Source organism: Cricetulus griseus, assembly GCF_003668045.3.
Source record: "Cricetulus griseus strain 17A/GY chromosome 1 unlocalized genomic scaffold, alternate assembly CriGri-PICRH-1.0 chr1_1, whole genome shotgun sequence".
NCBI lineage: Eukaryota > Metazoa > Chordata > Mammalia > Rodentia > Cricetidae > Cricetulus > Cricetulus griseus.
This window is the reverse complement of record NW_023276807.1, coordinates 58,552,761-58,569,052: the sequence shown is the minus strand read 5'-3', so window position 1 is coordinate 58,569,052 and position 16,292 is coordinate 58,552,761. Positions and strand designations below refer to the sequence as shown.

At 43.2% G+C, this 16,292-nt stretch overlaps 1 protein-coding gene across 2 annotated transcripts in view; it reads right to left on the bottom strand.

Moving 5' to 3' along the window:
• The window catches only part of Tacc1 (transforming acidic coiled-coil containing protein 1), a 51,331-nt gene that overhangs the window by 17,382 nt on the left and 17,657 nt on the right, over positions 1–16,292 (bottom strand). The window contains exons 1-4 of one of the 2 annotated variants that reach the window (XM_027395327.2): positions 11,934–12,841; positions 7,980–8,040; positions 6,736–6,856; positions 2,548–2,600 (exon numbers count right to left, since the gene is read on the bottom strand). In XM_027395327.2, the coding sequence (XP_027251128.1) occupies positions 2,548–2,600; positions 6,736–6,856; positions 7,980–8,040; positions 11,934–12,694 (996 nt within the window). In that variant the 5' untranslated portion in view covers positions 12,695–12,841. Of the gene's footprint in view, positions 1–2,547; positions 2,601–6,735; positions 6,857–7,979; positions 8,041–11,933; positions 12,842–16,292 lie in introns of those variants that run through there. The other variant, XM_027395328.2, reaches the window with a different exon arrangement.

Below are 16,292 nucleotides of genomic sequence, written 5' to 3'. Positions count from 1 at the left end.
CTTGTGTGTCTTCATTTAACCGTTTTGGCAACGATGCTAACATGTATTACAGACTGCCTCAGCAGGCAGACATGGCAAATCTCTCTGGCCTTTGACCTTCATCTTTCCAGCTCACCAAGGGAATCACCTGGGAATCACCAAGGACTTGAGCTGCAGTGATGACCTCAAGTTCACACCCATATTAACACTTACACAAAGAGGCCTGATACAACATAAAACAATGAGCAGTTCAGCTTTGCAACAAAATCTGCAGCCCCTTTCTGGTTGCCTTTGGGCTCCTGGTGTACCAGGGTAGCTACAGTTCTAAAGAGACATATTTGGTTGGTATTTTGTTGTTCCCAAAGGCTTTTGTTTTGTTTGTTTTGTTTTTTCAAGACAGGGTTTCTCTGTGTAGCTTTGGGGCCTATCCTGGCACTCGCTCTGGAGACCAGACTGGCCTTGAACTAATAGAGATCCACCTGCCTCTGCCTCCCGAGTGCTGGGATTAAAGGCTGTGCCACCAATGCCCAGCTTTTTTTTTTTTTTTTTTTTAAGAAGCAATTTCTACCTAGGAAAGTGAAGTTTTTTGTATATGTATGACCTAACAATCAAAATGCCAGCCAAAGTGACCCTGGTAACCATCTCAACCTCCTAAGTATGAGTGAGCACACAAAACTGAGAAGTTCTGACTGGTAATCAGTCTGTTTCCTAGTGTCTTGTTTAAATGAAGACTAAACAGAAAACCCAATGACAACTTCAACTAGTTGCTTTAAAACTTTATGGGCCATTGTGGCCTCCTACTTTCTCCAAATGCTCAAAACACTTGTATCATTTTAGCATACATCTTTATAGACCTTAGCCTTGGGCCCAATTTAGAAATTATCTTTGGCTACAGAAGAGAGAAATTCCAATGCCACCACCAGGCAGTGCAATTCTCCAGAAGAACTTGGGGGAGGGGAGTCCAATCAGAGGACACTTGGGCAACCTCTACCAGGGTTACCCCCAACCCCCCCCCCACCTCCTAGTACTAATTCTCTTGTGTAATTTCATTTTAGATGAAGGCTGCTCTCAGTGATAGTCCAGATATGGCAAAGGCCACTGTGGTAGTTTGAATGTATTGGCCCGTATAAGCTCATAGGGACTAGCACTACTAGGTGTGACCTTGATGGAGTGGGCATAGTCTTATTGGAAGAAGTATGTCAAGTGGAGATTTTATATATGCTCAAGCCACACCCAGTGAGACAGTGTACTTTTTGCTGCCTGCAAGATGTAGGACTCTCAGCTACTTCTCCAGCACCATGTCTCCCTACATGCCACCATGTCCCGCCATAACGATAATGGACTGAACTTCTGAAACTGTAAGGGAGCCAGCAGTTAAATGGCATCCTTTATAAGAGTTGCCATGAGGGGCTGGAGAGATGGCTCAGAGGTTAAGAGCACTGGCTGCTCTTCCAGAGGTTCTGAGTTCAATTCCCAGCAACCACATGGGGGCTCACAACCATCTATAATGAGATCTGGTGCTCTCTTCTGGGGTGCAGGCTGAATACTGTATACATAATAAACATAATAAACAAATAAATCTTTAAAAAAAAAAGGAGTTGCCATGGTGACAAGTTGGCCACAGAGTCTCTGGCTTCTACACATTGGGGTGCTGTGTGGAAAGACCCATGATTTGAAGAATTGATGTGTCTGCCAATAACCAGGTAAGGTTGGAAGCAAATCCACCTTCAGGCAAAACCAAAGATCAACTCTAGTCAATAGCTTAGTCAAGAAAGGCCCTGAATCAGGGGACCTGGCAAACCCCCAAAGGTTCCTAACACACAGGAACAATGAAGTAATAAATGTTTCTTATTTTAGCCTCTAAATTTTAGACTCTAGAACTGTGAGCCCCAAATAAACCTTTACTTCTACAAGTTGCCTTGTGTTTTATCACAGTGATGATAAAGTAATTAATATACTTGCTGTGTAATCTAGGACGATCTTGAATGTGGGGCCCATCTTCCTACCTTAGCCTCCCAAGTACCAGGATTTTAATAAGGTGTGAGTTACCATCCCACCTTTCACTTTAATAGCACACTTAACTCAACATACCCAAATTACTATCTTAGTAGGAGACAATATAAGAAATCACTGAGACATTTACTAATACTCCCTTTTTGTGTACTTAGTCTTCAAAGGCTGCCTGTATTTACATTACATAAGACATCTCAATTCAGACTAACAGTTCAAGTTGTCCAAAGTCACACAGGGCTAGTGATTATTGTAAAGAACAATACACACAAACAGTAAGATCTTCGGATAAAGAAACTGTATATAATATGTATGCAAATATGAATGTGAGTATGTGTGCCATGGAGTGCATACAGAGGTCAAAGGACAACTCTGTGGAGTCTATCCTCTCCTTCCGCCTTTATGTGGGTGACCAGGCTTGGGCAGCCAGCACTTTCTCTGCTGAGCCAACTAGCCAGCCAGACATTTCTTCTTCCCCACATCACCTAATACTAACTAGAGTTTACTTAATCAAATTAGTGTGGGCTCTAAACAAACCCTCCATGTTTGGGAACTTACATGCCCAGCTGACTCCTCTTTCTCTGTCTTCTGGCATGTCTCCTTCTCTGTGCCTGAAATAGAGAGAGTCATTTTTATACTTATCCCAAGGAATGGGTTCCTTTGTTCCTGATGAAGGCTAGCCAAATCCAGTGCAGGCTTAGAACAAAAGGGCACAGAATTTCAAGATTTCTAAGAGGTACACCACTGGCATTCTCTTTCCTGAACTCTGGTGTTAAATGTTCACAAGAAGACAGGCTTGCAGACTTAGCCACAGCTGTCAAACCTCAGGCCAAAGGAACAGTAGGTCTGCCCCCTTGTGTCCACTGGAAATTTAGCAGAATTGTACTAAACAACCAATTTCAGAAAGTGGAAACGAACACGGAATCCTCCTACTTTACTCCTAAATCTGCACAGATTAAAATTTCTGGCTCAGGAGGACACACTCAGTATAACTCATGTATCAGATAAAATAGGCTTAAATTCAAGCCCGAAAAGCAAGTTCATTATTGTCTAAGTGGCTTCCTCAGGACTATTTTTCTGTTATCAAGTGACACAGAGGGGATGGACATGACTATATCCCTGAAGGAAATTTAAAATTTAGAAAAGCTAAATTAGAAAATTTAAATTAGAAAATTAGAAAAGCTAAAATCTCCTTGTTGCAATATTTAAATACTATTTCACTCAATACTTACTTAAAACACTAATGTGAGCATCACAACAGCTCTTCTAATCTGTTGCACTTTTAAACCACAATCTAATGTAAACCTCTCATCTCCACAAGCTGACCATCTCAGGCATCAGATACAGCACAGAAATGACCACAAGGGGACGCAGGAGGGTGGGGAGGTCGGAGTAACTTGTTCAGTTCAGACTTTCTACCTGCTCTCCGGGGTTAGTGGCAGATCATGACTTTTCTTTTTTCATCTATTTATTTTACATCCCAGCCACAGCCTCTCCAATGAGAGATCAACTCAGCACCTTGGAAGCTGCAGGAGTGATCCTCTTGTTCTCTGATGTAGCCTGCGGAAGAATTCTCTCATCTCCCCCTGAAAACGGGTCCCAAGGGGCTCATTTGGGAAAGGTTTACCTAGTGCCCAAAGGAGAAGCATGTTCTCATCTTCGAAGACACAAAGAACATGAGCAGGCATGCCTTACATTGGGTTCTCTGCTCTCCACCACTAGATTGTTCTATTTCTATAAACGGACTGCTGTATGACTGTTCACAAAAACAATTTTCAGTTGGAGCTGGAGAGATGGCTCAGTGTATGAGAACACACTGTTCTCCTAGGACCCCTAGTTCAGATCCTAGCACCTATGTCATGAGGCTCACAATGTCCTATAACTCCAGCTCCAGGGGGACCCGATGCTCCACAGGTACCAGTATTCACACACATATATCTATGAAAATAAATCTTCAAGGAAAAAAAAGCATTTTTAAGTTGGGTGTGGTGGCCTGAATGAAAATGGCTCCCCATATATTTGAGTGCTTGGTCCCCAGCTGGTAGAACTGTTATTTGAGAAGGATTAGGAGGTTTGGCCTTCTCGGTGCCCCACCCCCACCCCACCTTGCGGTTACTGTGTCAGCACGTAAGCTCGATGCTTCTCCAGTGCCAGGTCTGCCTGTTGCCATACCCACTGCCATGATGCCGTGCACTCCAACCCTCTGGAATCATGAGCCCCAAATTAAATGTCCTCTGGCATGGTGTTTGTCACAACAATAGGAAAGTAACTAAGACAGAAACTGCTGTGACAGGTCTGATCATTGGGGGGGTCGGAGGAATGTAGAAGGCACCAGGACTTTCAACTAGGAGGCGGTTGAACACTGTAAAGGGGCTTAAATAGGCCGTTCTAGTAGGAGCTTGGAAAACAACAGTGCTGGAAGCAATGTGATCTGCGGTGGCCCAGCTCAAGAGGATACAGAGGGGAGCAGCTGGCCTAGACCCATTCTTGTGATATTTATGCAAAGAACATGGCCATTTTGCCTTTGTTATATATATATATATATATATATATAAAAAAAACTGGGTGAGGCTAAACTAGGTGTTTTGGATTAATTTCACTGCCAGAGAAAATTTCAAGACAGCCTAATATTGATTATGACATGTGGTTATTAGCAACTCCTCTTACAATGAAAAAAGAGAAATTGAGGCAAAAAAGAAATATAAAATGTACAGCTGGAGAGAAAGAAAGAAAGCACCAGGAAATTTAATGCTGGAACCATGGTTTGTGCTGAAAGAGAGAGGAAAAACAGAATAAAGGGAATGGTAATCTCAAGGTGAGACCCAGCCAGCCAATCCTGCAATCTGGGAAAAGTAAAAGCCTAAGGAATTGTGTTCCTGAAAGGTACTGACAAATAAAGCTTATGCTGATGTAATTCAAAGATGGGGCAGGCGCCATTCTAAGCAAGCAGCAGAATTTGGCATCAACAGGCACATGGTCCTGGCTTTGGAATCATGAAGGATACAGGAGTAAAGGGGTTGTGTTCCGAGATTAAGGAAAGCCATGAGATCAGCTTGTGTGGCAGCAGAGACCCTGCACCCAGGATCTGAGAGGCCACTGTGTGAAGCTGTGAAAAGTGAAGCCTGGGTTGTGTTGGAGACCTCAAGATGCTGGAGATGCCTCGGGCCTGGGACACCTGCCAAGGAGCACTGCACACAGGGAGTGGACCAGTTTAAGAGAAGAGAGTTGCGAGAGAAAGCCAGCAAGCCCCGCTGGCATCAGACAGACTGACAAGATTTCAAGTTCGCCATCTCCTCACTTTCCTACCCCTCCCTTTCACAATGATACTGCATATTCTGTGCATCATATACTGGAAGTATGTCATTTGCTTGGGTTACAATTAAGAGACGGCCTTGAATCTCAGAAATAGACTCTGGACTTTTAAACAGTCTTGAGACTGGAAGAGTACAGGGATTTTTGAAGTGGAAGTGGTTACCATAGGCTCATACGGTGAAGATGTGGTTCCCAACTGGTGGAACTGTTTGTGTGGGATGGATTAGGGGGTGTGGTCTTGTTGGAGGAGGTGTGTCACTGGGAATGGGCCTTGAGGCTTCAAAAGTCCAGCCATTCCTACTTACTCCCCTTCTCTCCTTTGTGGTTGTCATCTCAACATGTAAGCTCTCAGCCACTGCTGGGCCATGTCTGCCTGCTGCCTGCTTCCATGCTGGTCATGGACTCTAACCCTTTGGAACCCTGAGCCCCAAAATTAAATGCTTTCTTTTACAAGTTGCCTTGGTTGTGGTGTGTTGTCATTGCAACAGAAAAGTACCTAAGATGCTGGACATGGTGGCATAAGCCTGTCATACCAGCATTTGGGAAGCCAGGTTGGAGGACTGCTACACAGTTGAGGCCAGTCTGATCTATGTAAGTGTTCTAGGCCAGCCAGGGCTATAGAGCTAGACCCTGTCTCAAAAAAAAAAAAAAAAAAAAAAAAAAACCAAAACCATAAATTAGTTTCAGCATGCAAAAAAAAAAAAAAAAAAAGAAAAAGAAAAAAATCAAGATCAAACCCTACACTTTTCTACTTATATGGCCTTCACTATGTTCTTGTACGATGTAAAACTTACTTTAATGTGGGTATGATGACATATACCTGTAATTCCAACATTCAAATGATAGATACTGAAATTAAGGCCTGCCTGACTCAACAAAAGCAAGGGTTGGGGATATAGCTCAGTGGTAGAGGGTCCGCCTGGCACTCACAGAGCCCTGGGCTCAATTCCCAGCACTGCACAGACAGAAACAATCCTTCTCTGAAGGAGGGTGGAAAGCAAACTCTAGGAGAAGAACAAGCAATAGGGAGAGCACTAAAGACAGATCGCCACAGGCAAGCACCGCAACCTCCATGTTATATTGTCTGGAAGCTAAACAGCGAGCATGACAACCCCAAAATACCACATGTAGGACATATTTACAGGCCACTCTAAGGTTAACTGTACCGATGCAAAATGATAGAGAACTTCAATCTGCATCTCCTGGGCACCCTCCACACTTATGTCCGCGCCTAGGACTGTGCTAAGTACGTCTGTGTCTCCTCCAGTGAAGAACAAAGAAGATCTGCACCCTAACTGGCCCTCAGGTGACTATCATGGGCCTTCCAGCACGCCTGTGCTTCTGTACTGAGGATGAAAATGCAAGGCTTATGGTAGAGGCGGGGACATCGGAACATTCACATACTCGGGGGCCCTCCTCCCCTCTCCTGCTCACCTTTCACCTCTGCCCCAGCTGATTTCTGACTGCAGGATGTGGACGCCAGTTTCTCCTCATCAGTAGCGTGGCCGTCCCTATTAGAAATGTCTGAGATCTGTGAGATCACGGCTCCTTCGTCCTGGGAAATGCAACAGAGAAGACACTGTCCTTCAGAAGGGCAGTCGTGGTGACTAGTGACATTTCTAGAATGGAGCATGCAGCTGTAACTACATTCAGGTTTGCCACAGGTCCAGCTACAAAACTAGGAGAAAGCTTTAGTCTTGCAAACATGAAATGCTGTTTCTAGAACTTCACTTCTGTGGTTTGGGTCTGAAATTTTAAAAGGTGTGCTTTTCTAACCTAAATATGAAAGTTTAAGCACTTCAAGAGCTCTGAGGTAAGAGTTTCAGTTTTTCTTGCATACATTCCCCCTACTTAGTTCAAGTACACTTACTTCATTGTTCAGTAACTGGATTGATTTTTATTAATAACTCCATATAGTCATATATGTATATCATAAATCACTAGGATGAAATAAGAACCAGAATCAATATAATTTCTGGATCCCATCTTTATAATTATAACCAGTAGGAAGCATCCAAAGGCATGACAAGGTCTATTGCTGACTATTAACAAGATGAAGAGGACGAAGTTTTGTTTTAGTCTCTCAACTCTCTGAACCCTTTTCCAGGTTCAATGCACAGTCTCTCTTCAGACTTATTTTCAGGTCCTCCACTCTGCTGAAGGCAACAAATTGGAAAGCCACCTGAACCTTAATAAAAATAAAAACCTATCCAGTTACAAGTCAACACCCTTTATAGAACCCATACTAAAACTTCACAGCACCGGTGACCTAGAGAGCTGGGCACTACGGTGAAACAATAGAATATGCCACCCCCACCCACCCCCACCCCCTGCCCAGTGAAGGTCATTGTGAGACTGTCTTCTTCTTTTTAATGATTTACTTTTATTTCAAGTGCATTGGTGTTTTGCTTGCATGTATGTCTGTATGAGGGTGTCAGATTCCCTGAACTGGAGTTACAGACAGTTGTGAACTGCCATGTGAGTGCTGGGAATTGAACCTGGGTCCTCTGGAAGAGCAAGCAGCCTGTGCTCCTTTACCACTGAGCCAACTCCCTAAGCCTTGAGCTGTCTTTCCCTTCAGGCCTTCCTCGATGAGTTTGGGATACTGGTTTCTTTAGGTCTGAGTCCTCAGACACCCACGAGACAAAAACCCATTCTGGAGACCAGCACAGACTTACCTGAGGACATGTATCCAAATCGAGAGACTGAGTTTCGTATTTCTTCACCTTGCAGCCACTCCTAGAAATGAGAGGAACAGACAAGCCAGTTTGGAATCCCAATGACAACGCTGCAGGTCTGAGATGGAGCAGAGCACAGGGTGTAGCACAGAAGCCAAAGCGCATAGCACCACACGATCACACACTTGCATGGCAGAGCTGTGGAGACGCTGCAGACCCTAGAGACCCACGGCCGGGCTCATTCTCCAGCAAGACCACCTCACTCCGATCTATAGATTGCCAGACACCACAACTCTGAACCCCGCATGTTTAATTACACACCACAAAAAACCTTTCCGAGACTCTGAGTACCTCTAAGAACAGCCTTAGCAGCTAGAGACATTGGTTATGATCTTTGCTTGCTTGGTTTTGGCGTTCATCAGAAAAATTACCACGCTGGACCAGATTCTTTGAAAAGTCTTTATTACACTAAAAGCCACAACAATCTCCAAAGACAGTGCCAGCCTAGGCTTGGGGAGCTTACAGAAAGGAACTATGGCCAAGAGAAAGTATTGAAGAAAACAGTAAACAAATTGTTCCCATTCTTAGGTAGTAAAGTGGGAAAAGACCATGCAGTTTACAGTGCCCAGAACTGAGGAAAACACGGCCATCTTATTTTTAGTCTAGTGCATAATTTGTGATCACAGGACTATTATAGATTCTCCTATGTTTTAATCAACTTAAAATATTCAGGGGAAAAAAAAACCCCACAGCATTCTGACCAACAAAAGAAAAAAAAGTACTTCCAATTTGTTTTCTTTCATGGTAAAAGAGAAAACACAGACAAGAATACAAATTACCAAAGTGTACAAGGTCACTAATTCATGGTCTTCTTCACCTACTGTTCTAAGTGTCACCAAACTTAAGTTTACTTGGTAAAACTTATTACCTGCTCTAAGACAGCAGCCTCATCCCACCAAAACAAAACAAAACCTAATTATTCCCAACAGTGAGTGCATAGCAGGCCATCAAATCAATCACTGCTGCATGATTGGGGCCAAGCCAGCTTTTGGTTCAAAGTGCCACATGATACATGCTAAGTAAGCCAGGAGCACACGCTTTTTGCACCCAAGGTGGAAAAAGCAGTATCCATTCTTTTAGGTACAGACGATTGCAAGGCTAAGCTGACTAAGATGTGGCAAGGGAAATGCAAAAAATTATCAGAAGGTCCAAATAATGACAAGGTCAAACAGAAGCTAACATGCAGGGGGAAAGACAGTCGGGGCAGAGGTGGAAAAGGAGACTGCCAAGAGTCCCAGGGACAGACAGAACCTACAGCAGAGGTACTTACAACAGAAAACAGAGAAATTTCACTTGCTCAGTAGTCCTGATGCATCAACAGAATTAGAGACGGGAAAGAGACATACAGATGGAAAAGAATCATGTGAAAACTAGAACATTTATCTTTTTTCTGGCAGATGTCAAAGTTGCACAGTTCTTGGTATCATGTGAGATACAAATTTAAAACATCATGCCCAAGCCTGGCATGGTACTGCATGCCTTTAAGTCTAGTACTCAGCAGGTCGATCTCTGGGAGTTCAAGGCCAACCTGACTTACAAAGCCAGCTCCCAGCCAGTCAGGGTTACACAGTGCGACCTCTTAAAAAAAAATGTCAAAAACAAAATATTAGAATAGAAAAAGTCATATGTGTGAATATTAGCCCTGGTGAATAAATGGTAACAAGACCTCAGCTTTAACAAAATAGAGAGAGATACAAACACTGAGAAATGTTTTGTGTTTAGATTAATAGATGAAAAGTAAGCCCCTCCCTGCATATAAGTGTACATGCACATAGAAACAACGCTTCACTACTGAGCACGCTCCCTCTAACTGTGCAAGACCAGGTCAAAGGCAATGCCTGAAACAAAAGAAAAAAAAAAAAAAAAAAAAAAAAACAGTTGGAAAAACACCTGGCTGACTCCACCATCAGTGTCACTAAGAAACTTAAAGTGAGCCAAGCACAGTGCAATATGTCTGTTGGCAATTCACACTTAGCAGGCTAAGTAAGGCAGCAGGATCAAAAGTTAGAGGCTAGCCTGAATGTTACAAAGTGAGACTCTGCTTCAAAGTGTAGAACGACTCCACATCATTTATATTATTTGCTCTGCAAAATCCTAACCATATTACATTGTCTCTATTTAATTACATCTTTTCGAACGTTCCCAAAAACTGTTCACTGTGTATGTTAACCCCACGATGCTTCAGTCTTTTCAAAGTGAAGGGACTCTGCTCTCCAAGTCTAACACAGCACAAGAGCAAGCACTCTTTTCTTACAAGAAAAGAATGTTGACTGGGTACAAGTCTTTTCATTAAGTCTGTGTGATCTATTAAAGCAATACATTTATTCCACAAAAAAAAAAAAAAAAAGGAACAGTAGAAAAGACCACCAGACCACCAGGTGAAGATGGCAGGGCTCAAAAGTGGGCACTTCCTGGTTCTAAACACAAGAGACAGAGTTAGTGTCTCCTTCCTGGGCCCAGATCTCATCTTAGGGAAATGCATTCACTTCACTCTTCCACCTGCAGCTGGAAAGAAGGCACTGAAGGACCAACGCTTTGGCAGGCATCAACACACCCAGGATGTACCCCAAGTGCTGTCCAGACATAGCTACCTAACCACAAAGGTCAAGAGAGGTCTGCACAAACAATCGGTAATAGTTTTTAAAGCCACCTGATTGCACCTATGTAATCTGAAAGCAGACTTAGAACCACTCCTGTCAATTTATTCCCCTTAAACATACCACCAATACTGGGGAGAACTGATCGCTGTGTGGCTTAACTTTCTTGGTCTTGAAATTAGCATTTCTACTCTTTAACCCTCGGGATATTTTTCTTTCCAATGTAGTTCACAATCAGGTGTTTTTAAGACATAGTAATGTTGAAGAGTATTTCCTGGGACTGGAGAGATGGCTTAGCACTGGCTGCTTTTCCAGAGGACGCTTGTTCAATTCCCAGCACCCACATGGCAGTTCACAGCTGTCTGTAAGTCCAGCTCTAGAGGACCTGATGCCCTCATCTGCCTTCTGAAAGTACCAGGCATGAAAGTTGTAATATAGACATACATACATATATTCAGGCAAAATACCCAAATTTCCCTAGCCGAACTAACAACAACCACACACACACTTCCTTTTCAGCATTTTATTCTCCAAGTCACTGGCCCCTGCATCTAATTTTTCACAAGGTGTCATAGGGTTTTAAATGGTTATACTATCTTTTATTCAACTCGAGTTTCCTGATCATGTAATCTTGTATCAAAATTAAAAACCTGATGTGGAATATGGCCTGAGAGATTACTCTGAGAACTCACAAACTAAATAAAGGTTCATTCCTGTCTCCCAGGAGAAAGTAGGAGGTAGAAGGAACATACAACAAATTTACCCAAATTCAACTGGTTATTTAGAACACTCTCATCACAGAAAGTCACTAATAAACTACAAACACACAAGGAAGCAAGAATTCTCATCATTACCACCAATAAAAATCACAACTTTCCGTTCTGTAAGATTGTTCTGCGTCATTTCTGACATTGCTGACCTTAGACAGATAATTTTGGAATGTAAAGATGGTGGCTAACACTGACACTTGAATTCTATGTATAATGTAATTCCTGGAAACCTCAAATATTTACTTGATTTCTTTTAAACAATTTTTTAAAAAAGTATCCAGGATGTGTGTGTGTTGGGGGGGTGACCTAAACAAGTCAAGGACCCAGAGATAAGGCAGAAATCAACAGGAAAACTTCTGATGCTTCCAAACACACAGAAGAGTTAGGCAAAGGGGCAAAGACTACAGAGTAAAGTGTCCCCACTGTACCACAAACATTTATGAGTGCAATTCACAGAAACCAGAAGTAGCTGCCAAACTCCCAAAGAACACACCAGAGCACCACGCCCAGCACCCACTGTCACTCACGTTATTAAACGCGACTTTGCCTTCTTGGGTGACTCTAAGATTTCATTAACATGATTACCAGTGGTGGAACAAAAGCTGCTGCTTGTCAGAGCTGTGGTTGGCTTAAAGGGGTCCATAGACTCATCGAAGTTATCTGGGTCAAAGTGGTAGGAGCCTTTGGAGGAGAGGGGTGGGGAGCTCTGCAGAATGGGGCAGTTCCCAGAGGAATTAAAGTTGGGGTGATCCCATCTACTAGGATCTAGCTTAGGAGATGTTTGGGAGAGTGAGGCATCTTGGACTCTTGGGTCTGCAGGCTGTTCGACATCTACTGGCTGACTGATGCCATCTTTCCGTATGTTCGGCATCAGTTTGTTAGTAGGTTTCCTTGGAAGGTCATTCTTGGCCTCGACATGTTCCCCATCTTCTGTAAAATCATACTCAAGTTTGACAGACGAGTTCCTGGACTCCTCCTGCAGCTCACACCCTGAGCCACTAGTGCCATTACTGAGAGCTTCTGCAGCTTCTTTCAGGTTAAGGGAAGATTTCTGGGCCCTGGTACCTCTCAGCACGCTAGGATATGTGTTCTTAGCCACTTCATCAGGAACTGACAGGGAGGAAGCCTTAGGGAAAGGCAAACCTTCCATGATCATTTCAGTTTCAGAGGCATCGCCTCCAGCTGTCTTCTTCCTCAGGGAGACAGGCTTGGGTTTTCTTAGCTTGCTTCTGCTGGCTTCTCTGGTCTTCAGACCAGCCTCTGTAAAGGCCTCAAATGTAACCGCCATGCCTCCTTCTGTCACTGGCTTGTCCTGAGTAGCTTCTGATGCAGCAGAGGGCAAAGCCTTGCCTGAGAGTGCAGGTTCACAGCCATGAGCTGCTTTTGTTCCAAGAGCAGCTGGGTCATCTGTAGAACTCCTGGTTTCTATTGAAAATGGCCTCACTACTAAGATCTTACTAACATCATGTTGGGTTTCTCCTCTGACATCCTTGACTGAATGAGAATCAGTAGTCGCCTGTGATGCTTCATTTTCTGAAAATCTAGAACATGTATCAGATGAACATTTTTCAATCACTTCTGCTACAAACTGTTCATCAGCTTCTTGTGATTCTAGAAAAAAAAAGGAAGAAAACTCTATTAAAGAATTCTATCACTTGTAAAGAGTCTGCACTGTGTGACTTTATCAACAAGCAGCAAGTCCTTCCTTCCCTCTACCCTTAGCTCAGCAGTTTTAACTTTAAAAAGACTATAACAAGCTCTACACACTAGCCAGGCGGTGGTGGTACATGCCTTTAATACCAGCACCGGAGAGGCAGACACAGGTGATCTCTGAGTTCTAGGTCAGCCTGGTCTACAGAGTGAGTTCCAGGACAGGTTCCAAAGCTACAGAGAAACCCAGTCTCAAAAACAAACAAACAAACAAAAAGCTCTACACCCTAAGATGAATTTTACTTGGCTAAGAAACTGCTATGCTAGTAACACAGTACTGAGCAAATGTAAATCAGAGTTCTACTGTACGTGTACCGTGTGATGCTAAGGTCCTGTAGGTTCACGCTCTCTGGAGAACCTAACACACAGCAGCTTAGCTGGAAGGCTGCTGAGAAGAGCCAAGCTGCTTCCCAGGCCAGAATGCTTCAGCTAGCAAAACTGAATCTAGTTAGTCCTAGTTTTCCCTGTTCCACAGGCTAAAACTGAATGAACTACTACAAAAATTAATAAATAAATCCTACCATGGCCAGATCATGGTCTACTTTTCTATAGACACAATAACCAGAAAAAGCCTGTAAAAAGGGGAAACTGCAAAAGCAAATATAGATGAGGCTTCAAAAGTAGGGAGTAGCAGTGTGAGCCTATAACCCAAGTACTCAGGAGGCAGAGGCCAGGGGTTATGAGTTGGAGGCCAGCCTGGGCTGCACAGAGAGATTCTGTCTCAAAAAACAGATACAGAGATGGCTGTAAAAACAAATATCCCTTATTTGACTAAAACATAAACCACTAAGAAATGTCATCTTTTTTCTTTATAACATTTATCTCTAGGCTAGGGAGATAATCCCCTCAATCACTTGTAAACAAAATAATTTCTCAATTTCGGTTTTACAAGAAAATATGCAAATGGAGAATTTCAAACACAAATTTCGACCTCAAACAACAATTTATCAACAGAAACTAAGTGTGCTGTCTTTCCTCTCACTCGAAGATTTCCTGTTGCTACTTCCTGATCCTAAACCAGGACCCAGAAGCAGATCACCACCATCTCACAGCACTCACACATCTTGTGTGCACCCACTGTGTGTGTTGCTCTGGGCTGGCCCAGAACTCATTCCATAGCCTAGGCCAGCTCCACCTGGCACTGGTCCTTCCACCTTAGCCTCCCCAGCGCCAGGATCACAGGTGCACACCACCATGCCCTCCCCTGCTTCACTTTCTCTGACTGTAACCACATGGGGACTTATCAATGGCACGCCAACAATGCTTCAGATACTCTGCTGTCCAGGGATGTGTGGAAAGGAGTTTACTGTACTGCTATCCTATAGCCTTAAACTTCTCTATAAACTTAATCATAAAAAAACCCTCACAAATAAAAGCCATCACACCTCCAAATTAACTAGGCCCTACGTCTATATACCTCAATGAACTAATACAGTTAGCCCATCGTTTAGAATTGGAAGCTGCGGAGCTTCACATTACATTTTATATTTCCACTATCAAATATATTCTTATCCATTTATCCACCGCCAAAAACAAAAACAGAAATCCATGACAACGTTGGAACTAGGAAAACAATTAGCTTTTCATATGAAGAAGAAAAGGAGGAGGCAGAGGAAGAAGTGTGCTATGCACGAACTTCTCAGGAGAATGTTTTGTGTGTGCTGACTTTTTCACTTGGGTACGCTGTGCCCACATGTTGAGCTACTGTGGATGTGTTATGGATTGTTCAACTGAAGCTGATAAAGGGAAGGGAAGACAAAAAAAAAAAAAAAAAAGGCCCATCAGACACCTAGGGCTGGGTGGACATGATGCACCCTGCAATCTCAGCTATCAGGTGGCAGAGGCAGGAGCATCACTGCAAGTTTGAGGGCGGCATGCAGGCAAAATACCAATGAACATAAAGTAAAAAATAAATTCTTTTTTAAAAAGTAGATGAACTGCTCAAATTTTTCAGCATTTCAACTTTATAACACATTTTCCCCTACCCTTCTGGATAGCGTGGCCTTCCACTGAAGCAGCCGGATGAATACTGATTAAATAATTAGCAGAAGAGTGAGGAGAGAAAAGCAGCTGGAAAGACAGGAAAGCTGCTCCCTGCAGAGTCCCTCAAGCCTTGTCAAAGTCTGGCTTTACCTTGAGATATGGTCAGCTCACCCAGCTGCGGTGGGGGAATGTACTGAAATGAACAAAATTGAAATGTACTCTGGGCTTCCATGAAAGACCTGCTAATCAACACAAAGCTATGCAACACCTGGGAGAAACAAGGAGGTGGGACTGGTGAGGGTTGGTGATGGGCGGGCCATGGAGTGAGGTGGGAGGTGAGTTTGGGAAGAGGAGACAGAGACAGAGACAGAGACAGAGAGACAGAGACAGAGAGACAGAGAAACAGAGAGACTATTAAAGCCAGCAAGTTTTGCCTAAGCAGGCTGCAAATATTTTGCTAATTGAAGCCATGGTCATTTGATTATCCTTTAAAAAAATCTCACTGACTACTATTAAAGCACAAGTGCTTGCCATCCCATACTTTTTATTATTTTTTTATTAGTTCAAATTAGACATAAGCTTGCTTCACAATGTCAATCTCCTCTCCCTCTCCCTCACCCCCCACCCCCACCAGGCTCCCACCTCATCCCCCCTCTGCTCCCCAGGGAGGATAAGGCCCCCTATGGGGGATCCCAAAGTCTGTCATATCATCCTGGGCAGGGCCTAGGCCCTCCCCCATGTGTCCAGGCTGCCAGAGCATCCCTCCATGGCCATCCCACACTTTTACCTTGAGCCCTAACATATTTAAATCCAAATTGTTAAAATAGATGTCAATTTTTGTCAATCGGTGGTGGCGGACACCTTTAATCCTAGCACTTGGGAGGCAGAGGCAGGTGGATCTCTGTGAGTTCGAGACCAGCCTGGTCTACAGAGCTAGTTCCAGGACAGCCTCCAAAGCCACAGAGAAACCCTATCTTGAAAAACAAAAAATAAAAATAGATGTCAAGTTTTAAGAGTTTACCTAAAAAGGTTAACTCAATTTAAAACCTAAAGTTTTTTTTATATTTTCCAAGTAGTAATATTATTGATATAATGGTGTTCTCGATAAACAGGAAAATGCCCACCCAAATATCTTAAAAAAAGAATACTGAACTAAGAATGATCTCTAGAATTTATTTTAAAAATACCCAAGC